This window comes from Chlorocebus sabaeus, chromosome 21, assembly GCF_047675955.1.
Source record: "Chlorocebus sabaeus isolate Y175 chromosome 21, mChlSab1.0.hap1, whole genome shotgun sequence".
NCBI lineage: Eukaryota > Metazoa > Chordata > Mammalia > Primates > Cercopithecidae > Chlorocebus > Chlorocebus sabaeus.
In genome coordinates this window covers 81157384-81172862 of record NC_132924.1, presented here as the reverse complement: position 1 = coordinate 81172862, position 15479 = coordinate 81157384, and the positions used below count along the sequence as shown (strand labels likewise).

General features: G+C 41.2%; 1 protein-coding gene across 1 annotated transcript in view; it reads left to right on the top strand.

The window, feature by feature from the left end:
* LAMB4 (laminin subunit beta 4) overlaps window positions 1–15479 on the top strand; it is a 110078-nt gene that overhangs the window by 48203 nt on the left and 46396 nt on the right. Inside the window, exons 15-21 of the mRNA XM_073009250.1 lie at window positions 826–1011; window positions 2293–2408; window positions 3555–3675; window positions 10669–10846; window positions 12390–12533; window positions 13958–14189; window positions 14636–14793. Of these exons, the coding sequence (XP_072865351.1) occupies window positions 826–1011; window positions 2293–2408; window positions 3555–3675; window positions 10669–10846; window positions 12390–12533; window positions 13958–14189; window positions 14636–14793 (1135 nt within the window). The remainder of the gene's footprint in view (window positions 1–825; window positions 1012–2292; window positions 2409–3554; window positions 3676–10668; window positions 10847–12389; window positions 12534–13957; window positions 14190–14635; window positions 14794–15479) is intronic.

Sequence of the window (15479 nt, the reverse complement as noted above, 5' to 3'; positions counted from 1 at the left end):
TTGGGGTAGATCACAGAGCAGCTAGAACTCCAGGCTAGGTAACTTGGGCGTTTTTCTGTTGGCAGTTAGAAAGAGTTTGAGATGCCTGGTTGGCATCAGTACATGATATGTATTGGACCAAAGAGAGAGAAGAGAACAGTGCCAAGAGACGATTGCAGCAACACAGGCAAAAGTAACAAGAGGAGGAATTTGAGTGGAGGCTGTGAGTGTGGAGAGGCAGATGCAAAAGTAATTAAAGAGGTATTATCTACAGGGTCCAGATGGCCTCAGGCTGACATCCAGTATAGAGACCGTCAGGGATTCTAATTAATCTTGTTAGGAGTTTTATACTTACATGCTCCCAAGCAGATAGAAGAGGAGCATTTCTCATTTTGCATGGAAGAAATATCTAGAAAATAAATCCATGTGGTTTTTCTCATTGTCATGCCCAATTAGGCAAAATCCTTAAAGTGGGCATGGGAATAGCCTCCATATTTTGGGCAGGACTCCACAGTCATATCTGAGAAAACCCAAGGTTATCCATGTGGAATTTGCTCAGTTCATTAGCACAAGGGGTACTTAAAATTAAAGTTGCTTCCCAGGACACTGCTTTCAAATCAATCATTCTATACAGTAACATATGTTCCGAAGCTGCAGTATTAGCACATTATTCTCAGCTGGATTCTGGACTGTATTCTGCTTAGAATAATTCATCTGTGACTCATATGAATCATATACACACCAGGAAATACAGGGGGTGGGGTGGTGCAGTGGGGGACTGGTTTTCTTGAACTCTTTCAGGCCTTGATTGTAGGCAAAGCTGTTTACATTCCTCTCCCATTTTAGGGCTTGGAAACTTTTGGCCAGAGTCCTGCTGTTCACATTGTTTTAGGAGAGCCAGTTCCTGGGAACCCTGTTACATGGACTGGACCTGGATTTGCCAGGGTTCTCCCTGGGGCTGGCTTGAGATTTGCTGTCAACAACATTCCCTTTCCTGTGGACTTCACCATCGCCATTCGCTATGAAACCCAGGTATCCTTTAACTCTCCAACTTCGGTGGTGAAAAGCTGACAGAAATACATTCTTGAACTGTTTCCATTTCAGCCTTGCTAGAATAGGTTCATCAGAAAAAGATTTGTAAAAAGCGAACATCTGGGGAGCGTTATAAAGCTGGTTTCTTAAAGATATTGAAGCAGCACAGTGACCCATATGCATGCATGTTGTAGCCCATGGAGAGAAGCTACAGTTGGAGTTACACATTTAAGGTACCAGGTTTAAGGAAGTGATGACTGTTTGTATAAGAAAAATAGCCAAAATAACACAAATCCTGCCCTCCTGGTACTTTTCTTATAAAAATTTAATAAACCAGCACATGTGCAGAGATTCAGACTCACAGGTGATGCAGCAGAGGCATTTGTTTGCATTTGGATCTTACCCTGCAACAAGAGAAAGACCAAAAGCAAACTGCCCCTCTTGTTTCCCACTACTAGACCCCCTGCTGCCCGCCTTTTAAGAAATATCTAAAACAGAATACAAGCCAAATTAGAAAAATAGTTGATTTACACCAATAGTTCCTAACCTTCCTTTGGATTTGAAACCCACTGAACATCTCCTTTGAAACATGTTTGATATGGCTGGAGGGGGTGTGGTCTTAGAGGCTCCCAAGCCCCACTGGGGACCACATTCTGGAGGCTCTCATGATGCATCACATGTCCAGAGCAGCTGATCTGCTTTGAAATGCATGATAGGACATAATTCTCTATTTCTCACTTACAAATGAAAGCCAAGGAACGTCAATGAACTTTGGCTCAGTGAATATGATAAGAAAGGCTTTAAAAATAAATATAGATTAATATATCTATAGAGAAAACATGACCCTGACACCTTGAAAAAGCTTTTCCAAATTCTAAGACTTCAGAATAGAGCAAATTTGCATATCTCCCCAATATATAGATTCCTTTTGTAAAGGATTCCAAATTATTATTATTTGTTCTGTGATCCAGAGCCATGATAAACGAGTCAACTCCCTGGGAAACAGGGGTTAGGGATTAGGCTTGTCAGGAGAGCTAAGGTTTTTCCAGGCCCGTGAGCCCATGAGAAACAATGCTGCTTCTGCCTGGATCACAATTCAGGCGTCAAAGAGTTGGGCCTGGGAGTGAACCTCTAAGACTCTTTCAACTCCAAAACTGTTTGCCAAGTGGCCTATGGGTTGCAAATTCAAGTTCATGCACTTTCCATTAGCTATATGTGTGTGCGTGCAAAACATTCTCCTGCATCTGTGCAGTGACATGCCTTAATGTCATGCCTGTCTAGTCTGCAGCTGACTGGACTGTCCAGATCGTGGCGAACCCCCCTCAAGGGAGTGAGCACTGCGTACCCAAGACTTCACAGTCAAAGCTTCAGTCTTTTGCCTTACCAGCGGCTACCAGGTATGTTTCAGACCTGTCTTCAAACATTGAAAGCTTCTTAGAATTTTGTTCACTTATCAGTAATTTGTATCTGGGAACTAAGTGGGGAAAGAGGAGGACTGAAGAAAACTGTAACATATATTAAGCACTTACTGTGTGCTACACTATGCTTTACATTTATTATCACTTTTAATCTTCATAACAGCTCAGTACGGCAGGTTTTGTCTTTATCAGATGAAGACGAAATTGAGAAGGAGAATAGTTAAATGACTTACCGAAAACTCATCGCTAATGTGTAGCAGAACCAGGATTCTAGCCAGGATATCCTGACTCTAAATCTTGAGTGTTCCTTTTCCAGTCCCCAGGTGGCTTTGAAATATAAGAAAGCAAAATGCAACAAGAATAAGAGTAAAACATTCAGCTTGATTACTCTCAATAGATGAGAATCTTTGAGGTAAAAGCCTACTAATTTTGAGGCCACTGATTTTGCCCCAATAGAAACTTGTGGCAAAATAATTCTTTTTTTTTTTTTTTTTTTTGAGTCAGAGTCTCACCCTGTCACCCAGGCTAGAGTGCAGTGGCATGATCTCTGCTCACTGCAACCTCTGCCTGCTGGGTTCAAGTGATTCTCCTGCCTCAGCCTCCTGAGTAACTGGGATTACAGGAGCGTTCCACCATGCCCGGCTAACTTTTTGTATCTTTAGTAGAGACCGAGTTTCACCATGTTGGCCAGGCTGGTCTTGAACTCCTGATCTGGTGATCTGCCCACCTTGGCCTCCCAAAGTGCTGGGATTACAGGCATGAGCTGCAGTGTCCTGCCGCAAAATAATTTTTTTGAGATTTTTTGAGATCCTGTTGATGTTAACATGAGAGATGGGATGAGGACCTCTGTCCCATCCTTTCCCCAGAGTTGTCATAACAACCCACAGCCAATAGTTTCTCAGACTTTGATACTTGGCACAATCGTATGGAAGAGCCACAGAGGATCTGAACATGACTTTACCGTCCAACCAACCCACCTGTGCTGGTCTAGACCTACACTGGCCTCAGGCCCACGGTGTAGGCCACTGCCCAGCACAAGTGCAATGCTACCAAATACTATGGCCATTTAGCTAATATAATTGTGCTTCTGTGGTCTGAATTTTTGCTTTATCTCTCTTAATACAGAATCATGCTGCTTCCCACACCCATCTGTTTAGAACCAGATGTACAATATTCCATAGACGTCTATTTTTCTCAGCCTTTGGAAAGAGAGTCCTACACTCATTCACACGTCCTGGTGGACTCCGTAAGTATCACAGAGCTTTGTGGGTGCTTTCTTCACTACTAAGCACCATTATAACTACTTTTAGACTCACTAGTGAAATATTTCTTAAAAAATGTAAATGTATTTGCTCAATTATAAAAGCCAACTAATAGCATTTGCAAATCTTATATAACAATATGTCCCAGTAATGGTTTGGAGTATTTTACATATTCTTTAATCACAGAAACCCTGTGTGGTAGGTACTTTCATAATTTTACAGGTGATAGAACAGAGGCACGGGGTCACAGAGCTAGTGAGTGAGAAGTTTAGAATCAGAGCCGCCCTGCCTGCTTCCACATCCCTGCCCTGAGCCACGACAGCACCCTGGTGGTATAGGAAATGTGTGGAAGAAATCCAACCACATTAATCATTATCATTTTCTAAGTTCCCATTTTATACATCCTACACTTTTGTATCATTGAAATCAGAGTGCTTATACAATGTTGTAGCCCAATTTTTTTCACCTCACACTTCATCATAAGCATTTTCTTATGGTATGTATGCCGTCTTCTTATCTTTAGAAACCATGCATAATATTTCCTGAGTGACTTCTTCCAGCGTCTTTCCCCCACAGAGTGGGGCGACTGGCATTCCTTCCAAACTTCTTACTCTGCACAGCCCTTCAGACCCAGGCTTGTCCCTGGGCAAAGTTGGGCATTGAGTAGATTTATTTAAGTTACTTATCTGTTTTCCCTATTCCTGGTCATATAAGTTGCTTCTATTTTTTACTACTATGTATATTTGATACATTTGAAATATACATATATTGATATATATTACTACTATATATATTTGATACATATTTTTAAAAATACTTTAAAATATTTTCCTACTTTACCTAAGGTGTTACGGCTCTTGAAATAATTTGTCAAAATATTTTCTGGAACATGTTCCCCAATTAAATTTTTTTTTCTTTTTTGAGACAGAATCTTCTCTGTCACCCAGGCTGCAGTGCAGTGGCATGATCTTGGCTCACTGCAACCTGTGCCTCCTGAGTGCAAGCAATTCTCCTGCCTCAGCCTCTCGAGTAGCTGAGATTACAGGCACACGCCACCACACCTGGCTAATTTTTGTGTTTTTAGTAGAGATGGGGTTTCACCACATTGGTCAGGCTGGTTTCAAACTCCTGACTTCAGATGATCTGCCTGCCTCAGCCTCCCAAAGTGCTGAGATTACAGGCATGAGCCACTGTGCCCAGCCTTCCCAATTAATTTTTAAGGTCATTAGTACTGTATGAAGGTACCAGTTTCATCCCAACTTCAACAGAATTGTATAGAATTGTGTGGGATTTTTAAAAAGTAATTTCATGGATAAAAATAAAATTTCTTTACTAAAATTGCATTTCTGCATATTTGTGAGAACCTTCTAATACCATGACTTAATTGGCAAACTACAGCCCAACAAAGTTTTACTGGGCCACAGCCAGTCCCATTTGTTTATATATTATCTATGGCTGCTTTCAAGCTAAAAGGCAGAGTTTAGTAGTTGCTCAGAGACTTTACAGCCACATTTCATCTGGCAACCATAATCAAAGGTGTTATAAATCCTGTACCTAGAGAGCTCTGTAACAGTTCAGGTGAGAGGATCTACCTAGTAGATTCTACCATATTATAGTAGAAATAAAGTAGAAAGCAGAAACAAACTCTTAACTGGGAATTTTAAACTGTCATGATTTCCCTAACCATATAATCCATTTCTCCACTGAGGAGTTTTAAATAGAACCACACTCATTAACCAACATATGAGTTACAAAGGGAAGAAAATCAAATCCGATAGGTTTAATTTGGGGAGAAAATGCCAAAAATTGGGAACCCCAGCAAATTAAAGAGAAAGGAAGAAATTAATGAAGTCCTAGATCACTAAGGGGTATTACTGTTACTGTAATAATCAGGAAACTCAAAATTATAACAGTCGACATACCTTGATTTTTAAATCTATGTCCTAAATATTTCTAAACTTTGTAAATTCCAAAGAGTATCACTTGATGCTGTACTAAAGGTATTCATACAAATTATCCACTCATTCACTGAGTATATACGGGCCAGGAAATACGCTGGTCCTGGGGTGTAAAATATGGTTCCTTATTAAAAAATAATTCTCAGCCTAATACAGAAGAAATACATGTATATAATATCATTACAATGATGTTTGATAGATGCAATAAGTAAATAATTTGGAATTAACTTTAAAATATTGCATTTAGACGGGGCATGGTGGTTCACACCCATAATCCCAGCACTTTAGGAGACTGAGGCAAGCACACCACTTGAGGCCAGGTATTCAAGATCAGACTAGGCAACATGGTAAAATCCTGTCTCTATTAAAAATATAAAAATTAGTCAGGTGTGATAGCACATACCTGTGGTCCCAGCTACTCAGGAGGCTGAGACACAAGAATCGCTTGAACCTGGGAGGCAGAGGTTGCGATGAAACAAGATCACGCCACTGCAATCCAGCCTGGGTGACAGAGCAAGACTCTGTCTCAAAAAAATAAATAAAATAAAATATTGAATTTGATTAGTTTTCAATCGATCATTCTCTTACATATAACTCTGGAAAACCTGAAGCATAAATAAAAGTTAAGAGAATAACCCATAATTGGTAACTGTCAGAAATCTGGGAAAAGGCCCAGACCTGTTTTAGGTCAGATTCCCTAAAGCGGAAGCTGAGACAGGGACTCAGGTTGATGTGATTTACTGAGGGTGTGTTCCTGAGAGGAGAGGAGTGAGGAAAATAGGGGAAGACAGGGGAAGGAACTGAGCAAGGATGTGATCTCCACTGAAGTGTGGCCTCAGGCTGATCCCACCTGGAGCTCTGGAGCCTGGATTACACCACACAGTTGAACCTCCCTGGAGGCAAAGGGGTGCCTTACATATGCCCAGCTACAGGTTCATCACCACCACCATCCGCCCCACTGTGAGTGCATACCTGGACCAGGTGGCTGAGTGCAGTTTTCTGAAGAAGGGAACAGCTGTGAGGCTTGAGGAGCCAGTGCCACACCCGCTACAGGATGAGTACACCAGCCTGCCAAGGCAGACCTAGGCCGGGCACCTACAGTGTGCACTGTGGTCTCTGACCCAAAATATCTAGGAGGAGAAAGTCCTTGCACATTTCATTGTTACTGACTAACATGATTAATGCCATACAACCAATTTTGTTGCTGAGGGAAGATAAGATACTTGACTGCTTGGGACACAGCCCTTTCAAAGTTGATTCTTTTCTGCAGCCAGATTAACATTTACATCTAAGACCAGGGGACATTACCAAGAAGACCAAAGGAAACCTTTGTTTAACCACGGTGCTCCTTCTGCATAAATGCCTTTTGTTTGGCAAGCACTGTGAGATCACTGAAATTTGTTTTCAGTTACCCAGATTACATGGTATGTGCATTTATAAAACTGTGTTTATAAAAATATATTAGGCATTCTAGAATATAAAACTGCCATTCTTCTTTTTAAACCATGGAATGGAATATACTTGGTAAACATAAAGTCCTTAAAAGTTTCTAGTAGAAGTGAATCATGGCATTACAAAATCCTATAGCTGGCCAGGTACGGTGGCTCATGCCTGTAATCCCAGCACTTTGGAAGGCTGAGGTGGGCAGATCACCTGACGTAAGGAGTTCGAGACCAGCCTGGCCAACATGGCAAAACCCCGTCTCTACTAAAAATACAAAAATTAGCTGGGCATGATGACATTTGCCTGTAGTCACAGCTACTTGGGGAGGCTGAGGCAGGAGAATCACTTGAACCCGAGGGCAGAGGTTTCAGTGAGCCGAGATCACACCACTGCACTCCAGGCCTGGGTGGCAGAGCAAGACTCTGTCTAAAAAAAAAAAAAAAAAATCGTATAGTTGACAGGGTCTCTTGTCATCTGGTCCATCTTCTCATTTCCCAGAATGGCCAACTCTCAATGGCTCAGACAAAGAGCTGTAAATAATCTCTGGTTGGCTGCCTTCATCCCCAGCCCCAGCCTATCTGGCTTTCTTCTTCATCTCTCCCCACTTGGTTTGTGTTTGGAGAGCACAGAGTCATTTTCATATCAACTTAAGAATACAGTAGTAGACCTGTAAATATTCTTTACTGAACAAATTTTTATGAAGCACCTACTATAAATTAGACACTGTGGTAGGCATAAGTGTAAACAAAACATGCATTATCCCTGCCACCCCAATTCTTATTCACTAAAGGGGAGACGCAGACAACCAGGCAATGAGAGCATGGGGTTAGAGGTCCTGGGAACTGTGACAGGGCACAGACCCAAAAAGCTCAGTGTGACTCTCACAGTGGTTCTCAGCCTCATCCGACCCAACCCCATGCCCCCTTTTTTAACTGTTAAAAATATTTTTATTATAAATATTTTCTAATATTCCTTACCATCCTGAAATGAAATTCATAGGCACTATAGCCTACCTGCGCGCATGACTTCCAAATAACATCAATGTAATATGCTAATATTAATACAAAGAAAAACAAAAGGAAAGTAATGGATAAATAAATCATCAGACTTCAATATGTTCAAGTACAGGCATGAATACACCAGAATATGCAATGAAATAGGAAGATGCTCACATAGATAGAATCACTGCAGGGGAGACAGCCATGAAAGCAGGTGTGTTGTAAATGTGTCTAAAAAACATAGAGTTAGGCTCTCAACTCGAACTATAAACAGGGTTTTCTCCTTCATGAATATCCAATGGAACTTTCAAAAGCTGTAGGGGCCATTTTGTGAGAATGTCCCACGTTTCTGACCGTGACCTGCTAAATGCCTGTAATAAACATCACTCTATTGCTGTGACAACTAAAACCACCTCCATGAATTTCCAAAATGCTCCCTAAAGGGGCAGTACCTCCCATATTCAGGACCATGGGGTTGAGAGGATGAGCAGGAGGAGCATAGCAAAATGAAAAAAAAAAAAAAAAAAAAGTTCAGATTTTTATCCTGAGGCAATGGGAAGCCACTGGAAAGTTTTAAGAAGGAGATTATCTGGACAAACAGCATTTAAAAGGATCACTCTGACTTTAGTGTAGAAAATTGATTGGGTGTGGCAAGAGTAGACACTGGGCCATCTGTTGGTTTGCCACTATAATCATCCAGGTGGCCTGAATTAGGGAAGTGGCAGGGGAACAAAGAGCCATAAATGCACCCTAGAAACATCTAAGAGGAGGAATTGGCCAGGCTTGTGATTTGATGTGTGGGGGACGTGTGTTAGGCAAGAGTGTTGATAGCAAAGAGGCAGGTGTCAAAGATGACCTCCCTCAGTTTTCTCCACTGAGCAGCTTGGCAGATGGTGGCATTGTTTACCAAGAATAAGCACAGAAAGGAAAGTGGGGTTCAGGCATGTTTGTTTTGCAGTGCCTGTGGGGCAACTAATAGGCATTAGATATCAGTGCAGATCTGGAGCCCACGACTGACAGGGGCGCAGGAGATGTAAATTCAGATGCTGGCACCCATTCAGACAGTGGTCCAGTGTGGCCAACATCACCTGGGAAGTAGGTGTGGAGTTAGGAGGGGGCTGATGAGAGAACTCTGAGGAACTCTAACATTTAGGGATGGGGTAGGGGAGAAGTATTGCATTGGTTTGAAGGGTGAATGGGAGATGAGGCAGGGGTGATGGCAAGGAAATGACTGTTTAAGAAATTTGGCTATCAAGAAGTCAAAGGGCAGAGACAGGGCAGTGGCAAGAGGAATATGTGCGATTGAGGAGGTGATTTTATAGATGGGAGAGACTTGAGCACATTTAAATGTGAGTTGAGAGGAAGAGAGCAAAGAAAGCAAGCAAAATTTGCAGAAGAGTTTTGTGAGGTTAGAGGATTTACCAATGGGATACCTCTTCCACTCCAATACCTCTTCCTTCTTGAGCACTAAATGTCCTGGATGGGTGGTAAGACTTGAGAACCTGGAATTTGGGAGGCAGGTAGTAGGAACCTCCAGGCCTTTTGCTGGGGTCTGTTTCCTCTGTGTAGTAAGGAGGTAACAGCATATGCTCAGAGTGCAACAGAAAGAGGAGACACTGGTAAATACAGTTGACTTTTGAACAACTCGGGGGTTAGGGGCGTCAACCCCCCATGCAGTCAGAAACCTACATATGATTTTATACTCCCCAAAAACTTAAATACTAATCGCCCACTGTTGACTGAAAGCTTTACCAATAACATACAGCCAATTAATATATATTTTGTTTATGTAGTATATACTGTATCCTACAATAAAGTAAGCTAGAAAAAAGAATGCATTATTAAGAAAATCACAAGGAAGAGAAAATGTTTATATTCATTAAGTGGAAGTGGATCATCACAAAGGTCTTCATCCTCTTCATCTGCATGCTGAGTAGGCTGAGGAGGAGGAGGAAGAGGAGGGCTTGGCCTTGCTGTCTTGGAGTAGTACAGGCAGAAGAAAATCCACATAGAAGGGACCTGTACAGTTCAAACCTGTGTTGTCGAAGGGTCAGCTCTGGTCATCTAGGGTTGTGATGCCACTAGCTGGGTGTGTCAAAGGACAATTAGGGAAAGACTGAAGAGGGTTGAAGTAAAGGTCTGTGGAAACTGGTTTCTGGATGGATAAAGCAAAAAGAAGACTAGAGGAGATGTATCTGTGCACAGGTTTAGTCTCCAGACTTTGCCTGCTGAATTAAAACCCACTTTCACGGCTACTTTTAACAAAGTTGTTCAAAATGACCAACTTGATGTTATTACTCTTTCAAATCTAGGCAAACATATTAGCAAGTGAAAAATATGACAGTAAAAACATAAAGGCTTATTTTTTTTCTTTGCCACAAGTCCAGAAATATAAATATTTAAATATTTCTTCCATAAATTGAAAATCTTAAAAGTCTTCAGTCCTAACCAGCTTAAAGGATTGAGTTGAGTGTTCTTTCAACCATTATTTTCATAGATCTAATTTTTTTATATATATAAGTAGAATCTTACACAGCAGATAGTTTGAATGTTAAGTCTTTTTGCATTCTTTCAAAAGCTTGGCCTTATTCCCCAAATCAATTCATTGGAGAATTTCTGCAGCAAGCAGGACTTAGATGAGTATCAGCTTCACAACTGTGTTGAAATTGCCTCAGCAATGGGACCTCAAGTGCTCCCGGGTGCCTGTGAAAGGCTGATCATCAGCATGTCGGCCAAGCTGCATGATGGGGCTGTGGGTATGTATCTGTTTAATGAACTCTACTGAAGCACTGACATCCATACAAATGCTTTTTAGAGCAAATCAGTTTATGTTAGCATCCACTCCAAACAACAACCAAAATATCCATCACTCAATAATTAGATACACAGAGCGGTCTGCTGATGTGTTGGAATCATAATGCACAGTACAGTGAGTGTGTAAAAGAGAAACTTTGCAGCAGCATTTGTAGGCTAGATGGCTAGAACAATGGTCCTAAAATATTCATTTGGAATTCTAGTGCTGGAAGGAACTCCAGACATCTTCTTTCATCCCAAAATATTCATTTAATAAATGAGCATATTGGAGCCCAAAATCTGTATGTAACTTACCCATTTTATTTAGCTATGGAAGGATTTTTCTCCCTCAGCACTACTGAAATTTTGAGCTGGATAATTCTTTGCTGCAGGGGCCTGCCCTATGCACTATCAGGTGTTTAGCAGCAGCCCTACAGATCTTATACCAGTACCGCCCTCCCCTAGTTATGACATCCAAAAATGTCTCCAAACTTTGTCAAATGTCACCTGAGGGACAAAATCATCCTTCAGTTGAGAAGCGTGGCTATAGAGTGACAGCTACAATGACAGTCGAGGCTTCCTGAATGTCAGGCAAATGCTTTTTCCCTTAGGACAGAGTTATGAGTTCAGGGTACCCACCGTCTTACGAAATATATGGAATAGGGGGAAATAAAAAACTAGTAAGGGGGGCCAGTCATGGTGGCTCACACCTGTAATTCCAGCACTTTGGGAGGCCGAGGCAGGCAGATTGTTTGAGGTCAGGAGTTCAAGACCAGCCTGGCCAAAATGGTGACAGACCATCTCTACTAAAAATACAAAAATTAACCAGTTGTGATGGTGCGTGCCTGTAATCATAGCTACTCGGGGGGCTGAGGCATGAAAATCACTTGAACTGGGGAGGTAGAGGTTGCAGTGAGCCAAGATCACACTACTGCACTTCATCCTGGGCCATAGAACGAGACTCAGTCTCAAAAAAACAAAAACAAACAAACAAAAAACTAGTAAGGGGCAGACACCTGTAGCCCTAGCTACTTGGGAGGCTGAGGCAGGAGGATTGCTTAAGCCCTGGAATTCAAGGCTGCAGTGAGCTAAGATCACACCACGCCAGTAACAGAGTGAGACCTTGTCTCTAAAAAATAAATAAAATAGTAGGTAAAATTCAGCACCAATGTAGAACATCAGGAATTGAAGTATTAAGAATGCCAATAGTATTAATTACATTAGAATAATTATTTAAAACCAATTTTAAGTCTGTTAACTTGTTAAGTAATGTTTATTGAGCACCCTATGTACCAGCACTGTTCTAAGTACTTCACCGACCTTATTTCCTTTTATCCATACAACAGTCCCACAAGGCAGATCCTATATTATCCCTGTTTAACAGATGAGGGAGTTGAGTGTTAAAGAGGTCTTAAATGAGGGAGAGGTAAACTATAGCTACTAACAAGGTGAGGTGCTTCTCTGCCTTTTCATTCATTTCTACCTCCCTTCCTTTGTTCCTTGCAGCCTGCAAGTGTCACCCCCAGGGCTCAGTCGGATCCAGCTGTAGTCGACTTGGAGGCCAGTGCCAGTGTAAACCTCTTGTGGTCGGGCGCTGCTGTGATAGGTGCTCACCTGGAAGCTATGGTTTGGGGCATCATGGCTGTCACCGTACGTAGCAAAACATACCAGGGGAAACACTTGCTCACAGTCTTGACATTTTGACAGCAGGCAAAGTCATGGGAGGAGTTTTTAAGGGGAGGAGATTGGAAACTTGACTACATTATTCAGACTATCTATGTAGATAAAATATACTGAACATTTTTTTGCTACACTTCATTCATCCATTCATCAGTGGGCCCTGACTGTAGGCAGAGCTGCATTAGGAACTGAGAGTAATGAACAAAGTATAGTCCATGCCTCTGGAAGTTTGCAGTCTGTATCAAATGGATGGTTAAGGTAAAATGTGGAGGACCATGAAGGGAGCTGGCAAAGCCAGCTTGAGGATCTAGCTCATGAGCCCAGTGGCTGGAAAGGCTAAAACAATGATAAGATTGGGGAGTCAAGAAAGGGACAATGCTGCCACCACAGACAAGACTTCTCCCAACGAGGGTATCACCCTTTCTGATGCGAGGTTTGCAAACAACCTTGTAACTCAGTTCTTAAGTCACTCACTGATAAGGGTTTAGATGGGGCTTCATCCGCAGCTGATAATCCAGCTCTCATGGCTATAATGTTCAGGTATATAGTTCCCTCTTCACAGTGAAAATCATTAGTGAAAATACTGTTCCCTCAGATTCCTACCTTAGGAACCATGAAAACCTACAGGTAGGTTAATTTCCTTTCCAAGTAGGGAAACATATCTTTTCCGTCGTAATTCAGAGATGGTTCCCCTTCCTGGGCATTGCTTGGGCATGGCCGCCTACCCAGCCCATCACTGGACCCATCATTGCTTTCTTTTCTTTTCTTTTCTTTTCTTTTAAAAAAAAGTTACAAAATGCCTGAGATACACAAAGGGATCTAGACAAAGGAACAAACATTTCTTCCATGTGCCACCCTATCAAACTGGCATCACATTGTGGCACAGGGAAGATTGGCTCAAGGGATTCAAAAATTTATCAGAAAAGGATTGGGCCTCTCCCATCTTGTCTAGGAAAAAGAAAACTCTGACCGTGTTAAGATGAGTTCTTACATGGTTTATAATCTAGAGGTTATATTAATACTATACCATTATTATAGTATAGTAGTTATATATACTATATTAATACTATAATATTAATACTAGAGGTTTTATTAATATACCTAAGATATATGGAAGTTTCAGTCATTAAAAACATGTTACTTGTTTGGTTTCTCTGTATAAACAACAAATGTTCGTAAGACCCAATTGTTCGCAACATACTGTTTATCCAGTGACTCAGTGAGTTGTTATTTAACGTTTACCTGGAACTCATTATAAGCTCTGTCCTAAGTACCTTACAGGCTTACTTGGTTCACCGAGCTTGGGACAGGAAACCCGACACCAGAACTGTAACTCTTTCACCACCACACACCACTCATCCCCGCCCCAGCATACTTCTCTTTGCTTTATCCAGCATGTCACTGCCATCCTCAAGGATCAAAGGACACTGTGTGTGACCTAGTAACAGGACAGTGCCCCTGCCATGGAGAGGTGTCTGGCCGCCGCTGTGATCGCTGCCTGGCAGGCTACTTTGGATTTCCCAGCTGCCGCTCTTGCCCTTGTAATGGGTTTGCTGAACTTTGTGATCCTGAGACGGGGTCATGCTTCAATTGTGGGGGCTTTACAACTGGCAGAAACTGTGAAAGGTATGGAATTCATATGCACTTTAATTTTCAGGTTTTTGATACTTTGTTCCAATCTCCTAATGGAGGTCCATTGAGTAGAGACTCAACAATATTTAAGTGTGGGAGGGAGGACTGTTAAAGGTGGGGGAGATCATTGTTTTCTCACCCTTCAAAATCATCTTACGAGCCAGAAAATGTTGGATTAAATCAATAACACACATTTGCCTGGCATGTTACTTTCTATGTTCCTCAAATGTGACATGTAAATCGAGTGCTATTACACAGAGTTTAATTGACCATACCTTGAGACTTTTAATTTAAAACCAAAAGTCGTTTTGCAGAGCAAATGAACGTCTTCTAAAATATTCAGTTTTCAGAGTTGCACTGTTTTAAAGCATAGCAAATCCTCATTGGCTAACGTGATCTTTTCCTGGGAACATTTTGGTGAAAGGAAATTGTCTTGACAGGTGTATTGATGGTTACTATGGAAATCCTTCTTCAGGACAGCCCTGTCGTCCTTGCCTGTGTCCGGATGATCCCTCAAGCAATCTGTATTTTGCCCATTCCTGTTATCAGAATCTGTGGAGCTCAGATGTAATCTGCAATTGTCTTCAAGGTTATACGGGTATGTGGTATAGTGCTTGATGCAATTTTTTCTCTTTATCCCACACTATAATCTGTAAAATGATCATATATTCATGACTTATCTATCCTGGACAGATGTGTGGTGCAGAAATGGTAAGAAGACACAATGTGATAAATTGCTGCTTTATTGAACAAAGAATTTGAATGATTCACAAATCAATGACAATTAAAACTCATTGGCCACTGAGCTATAATTGTTTGCAAATAATGTTCTAGAAAATTAATTGACCAAATGAGACCAAATCAATTAATTTATTTAAAATAAAATTATCACATGTTAAGTAAGATATAAATGTGATAAAGTAGCATATATACTATATATAACAAGCAACTAAAAAATAAATGGAATTAGTCAAATGCTTCTTTGCATAATGTCAAATATTCAATTTGATATTTCATAGACATTACTAATTTTTTCAGATATCGTGAAACAATATTTGGGCGTTCTACAGACATCACATAAGTCTTAATTCAAAACATGTATCTATTGCACAATTAAAAATGTTAAAGACTTTAAAAGGGCTAGGCACAGTGGCTCACACCTGTAATCCCAGTACTTTGGAAGGCTGGGAAGTGGGTGAGGGAGGATTACTTGAGGCCAGGAATTCAAGACCAGCCTGGGCCACAAAGCAAGACCCTGTCTCCACAAAGAAATTTTAAAAATTA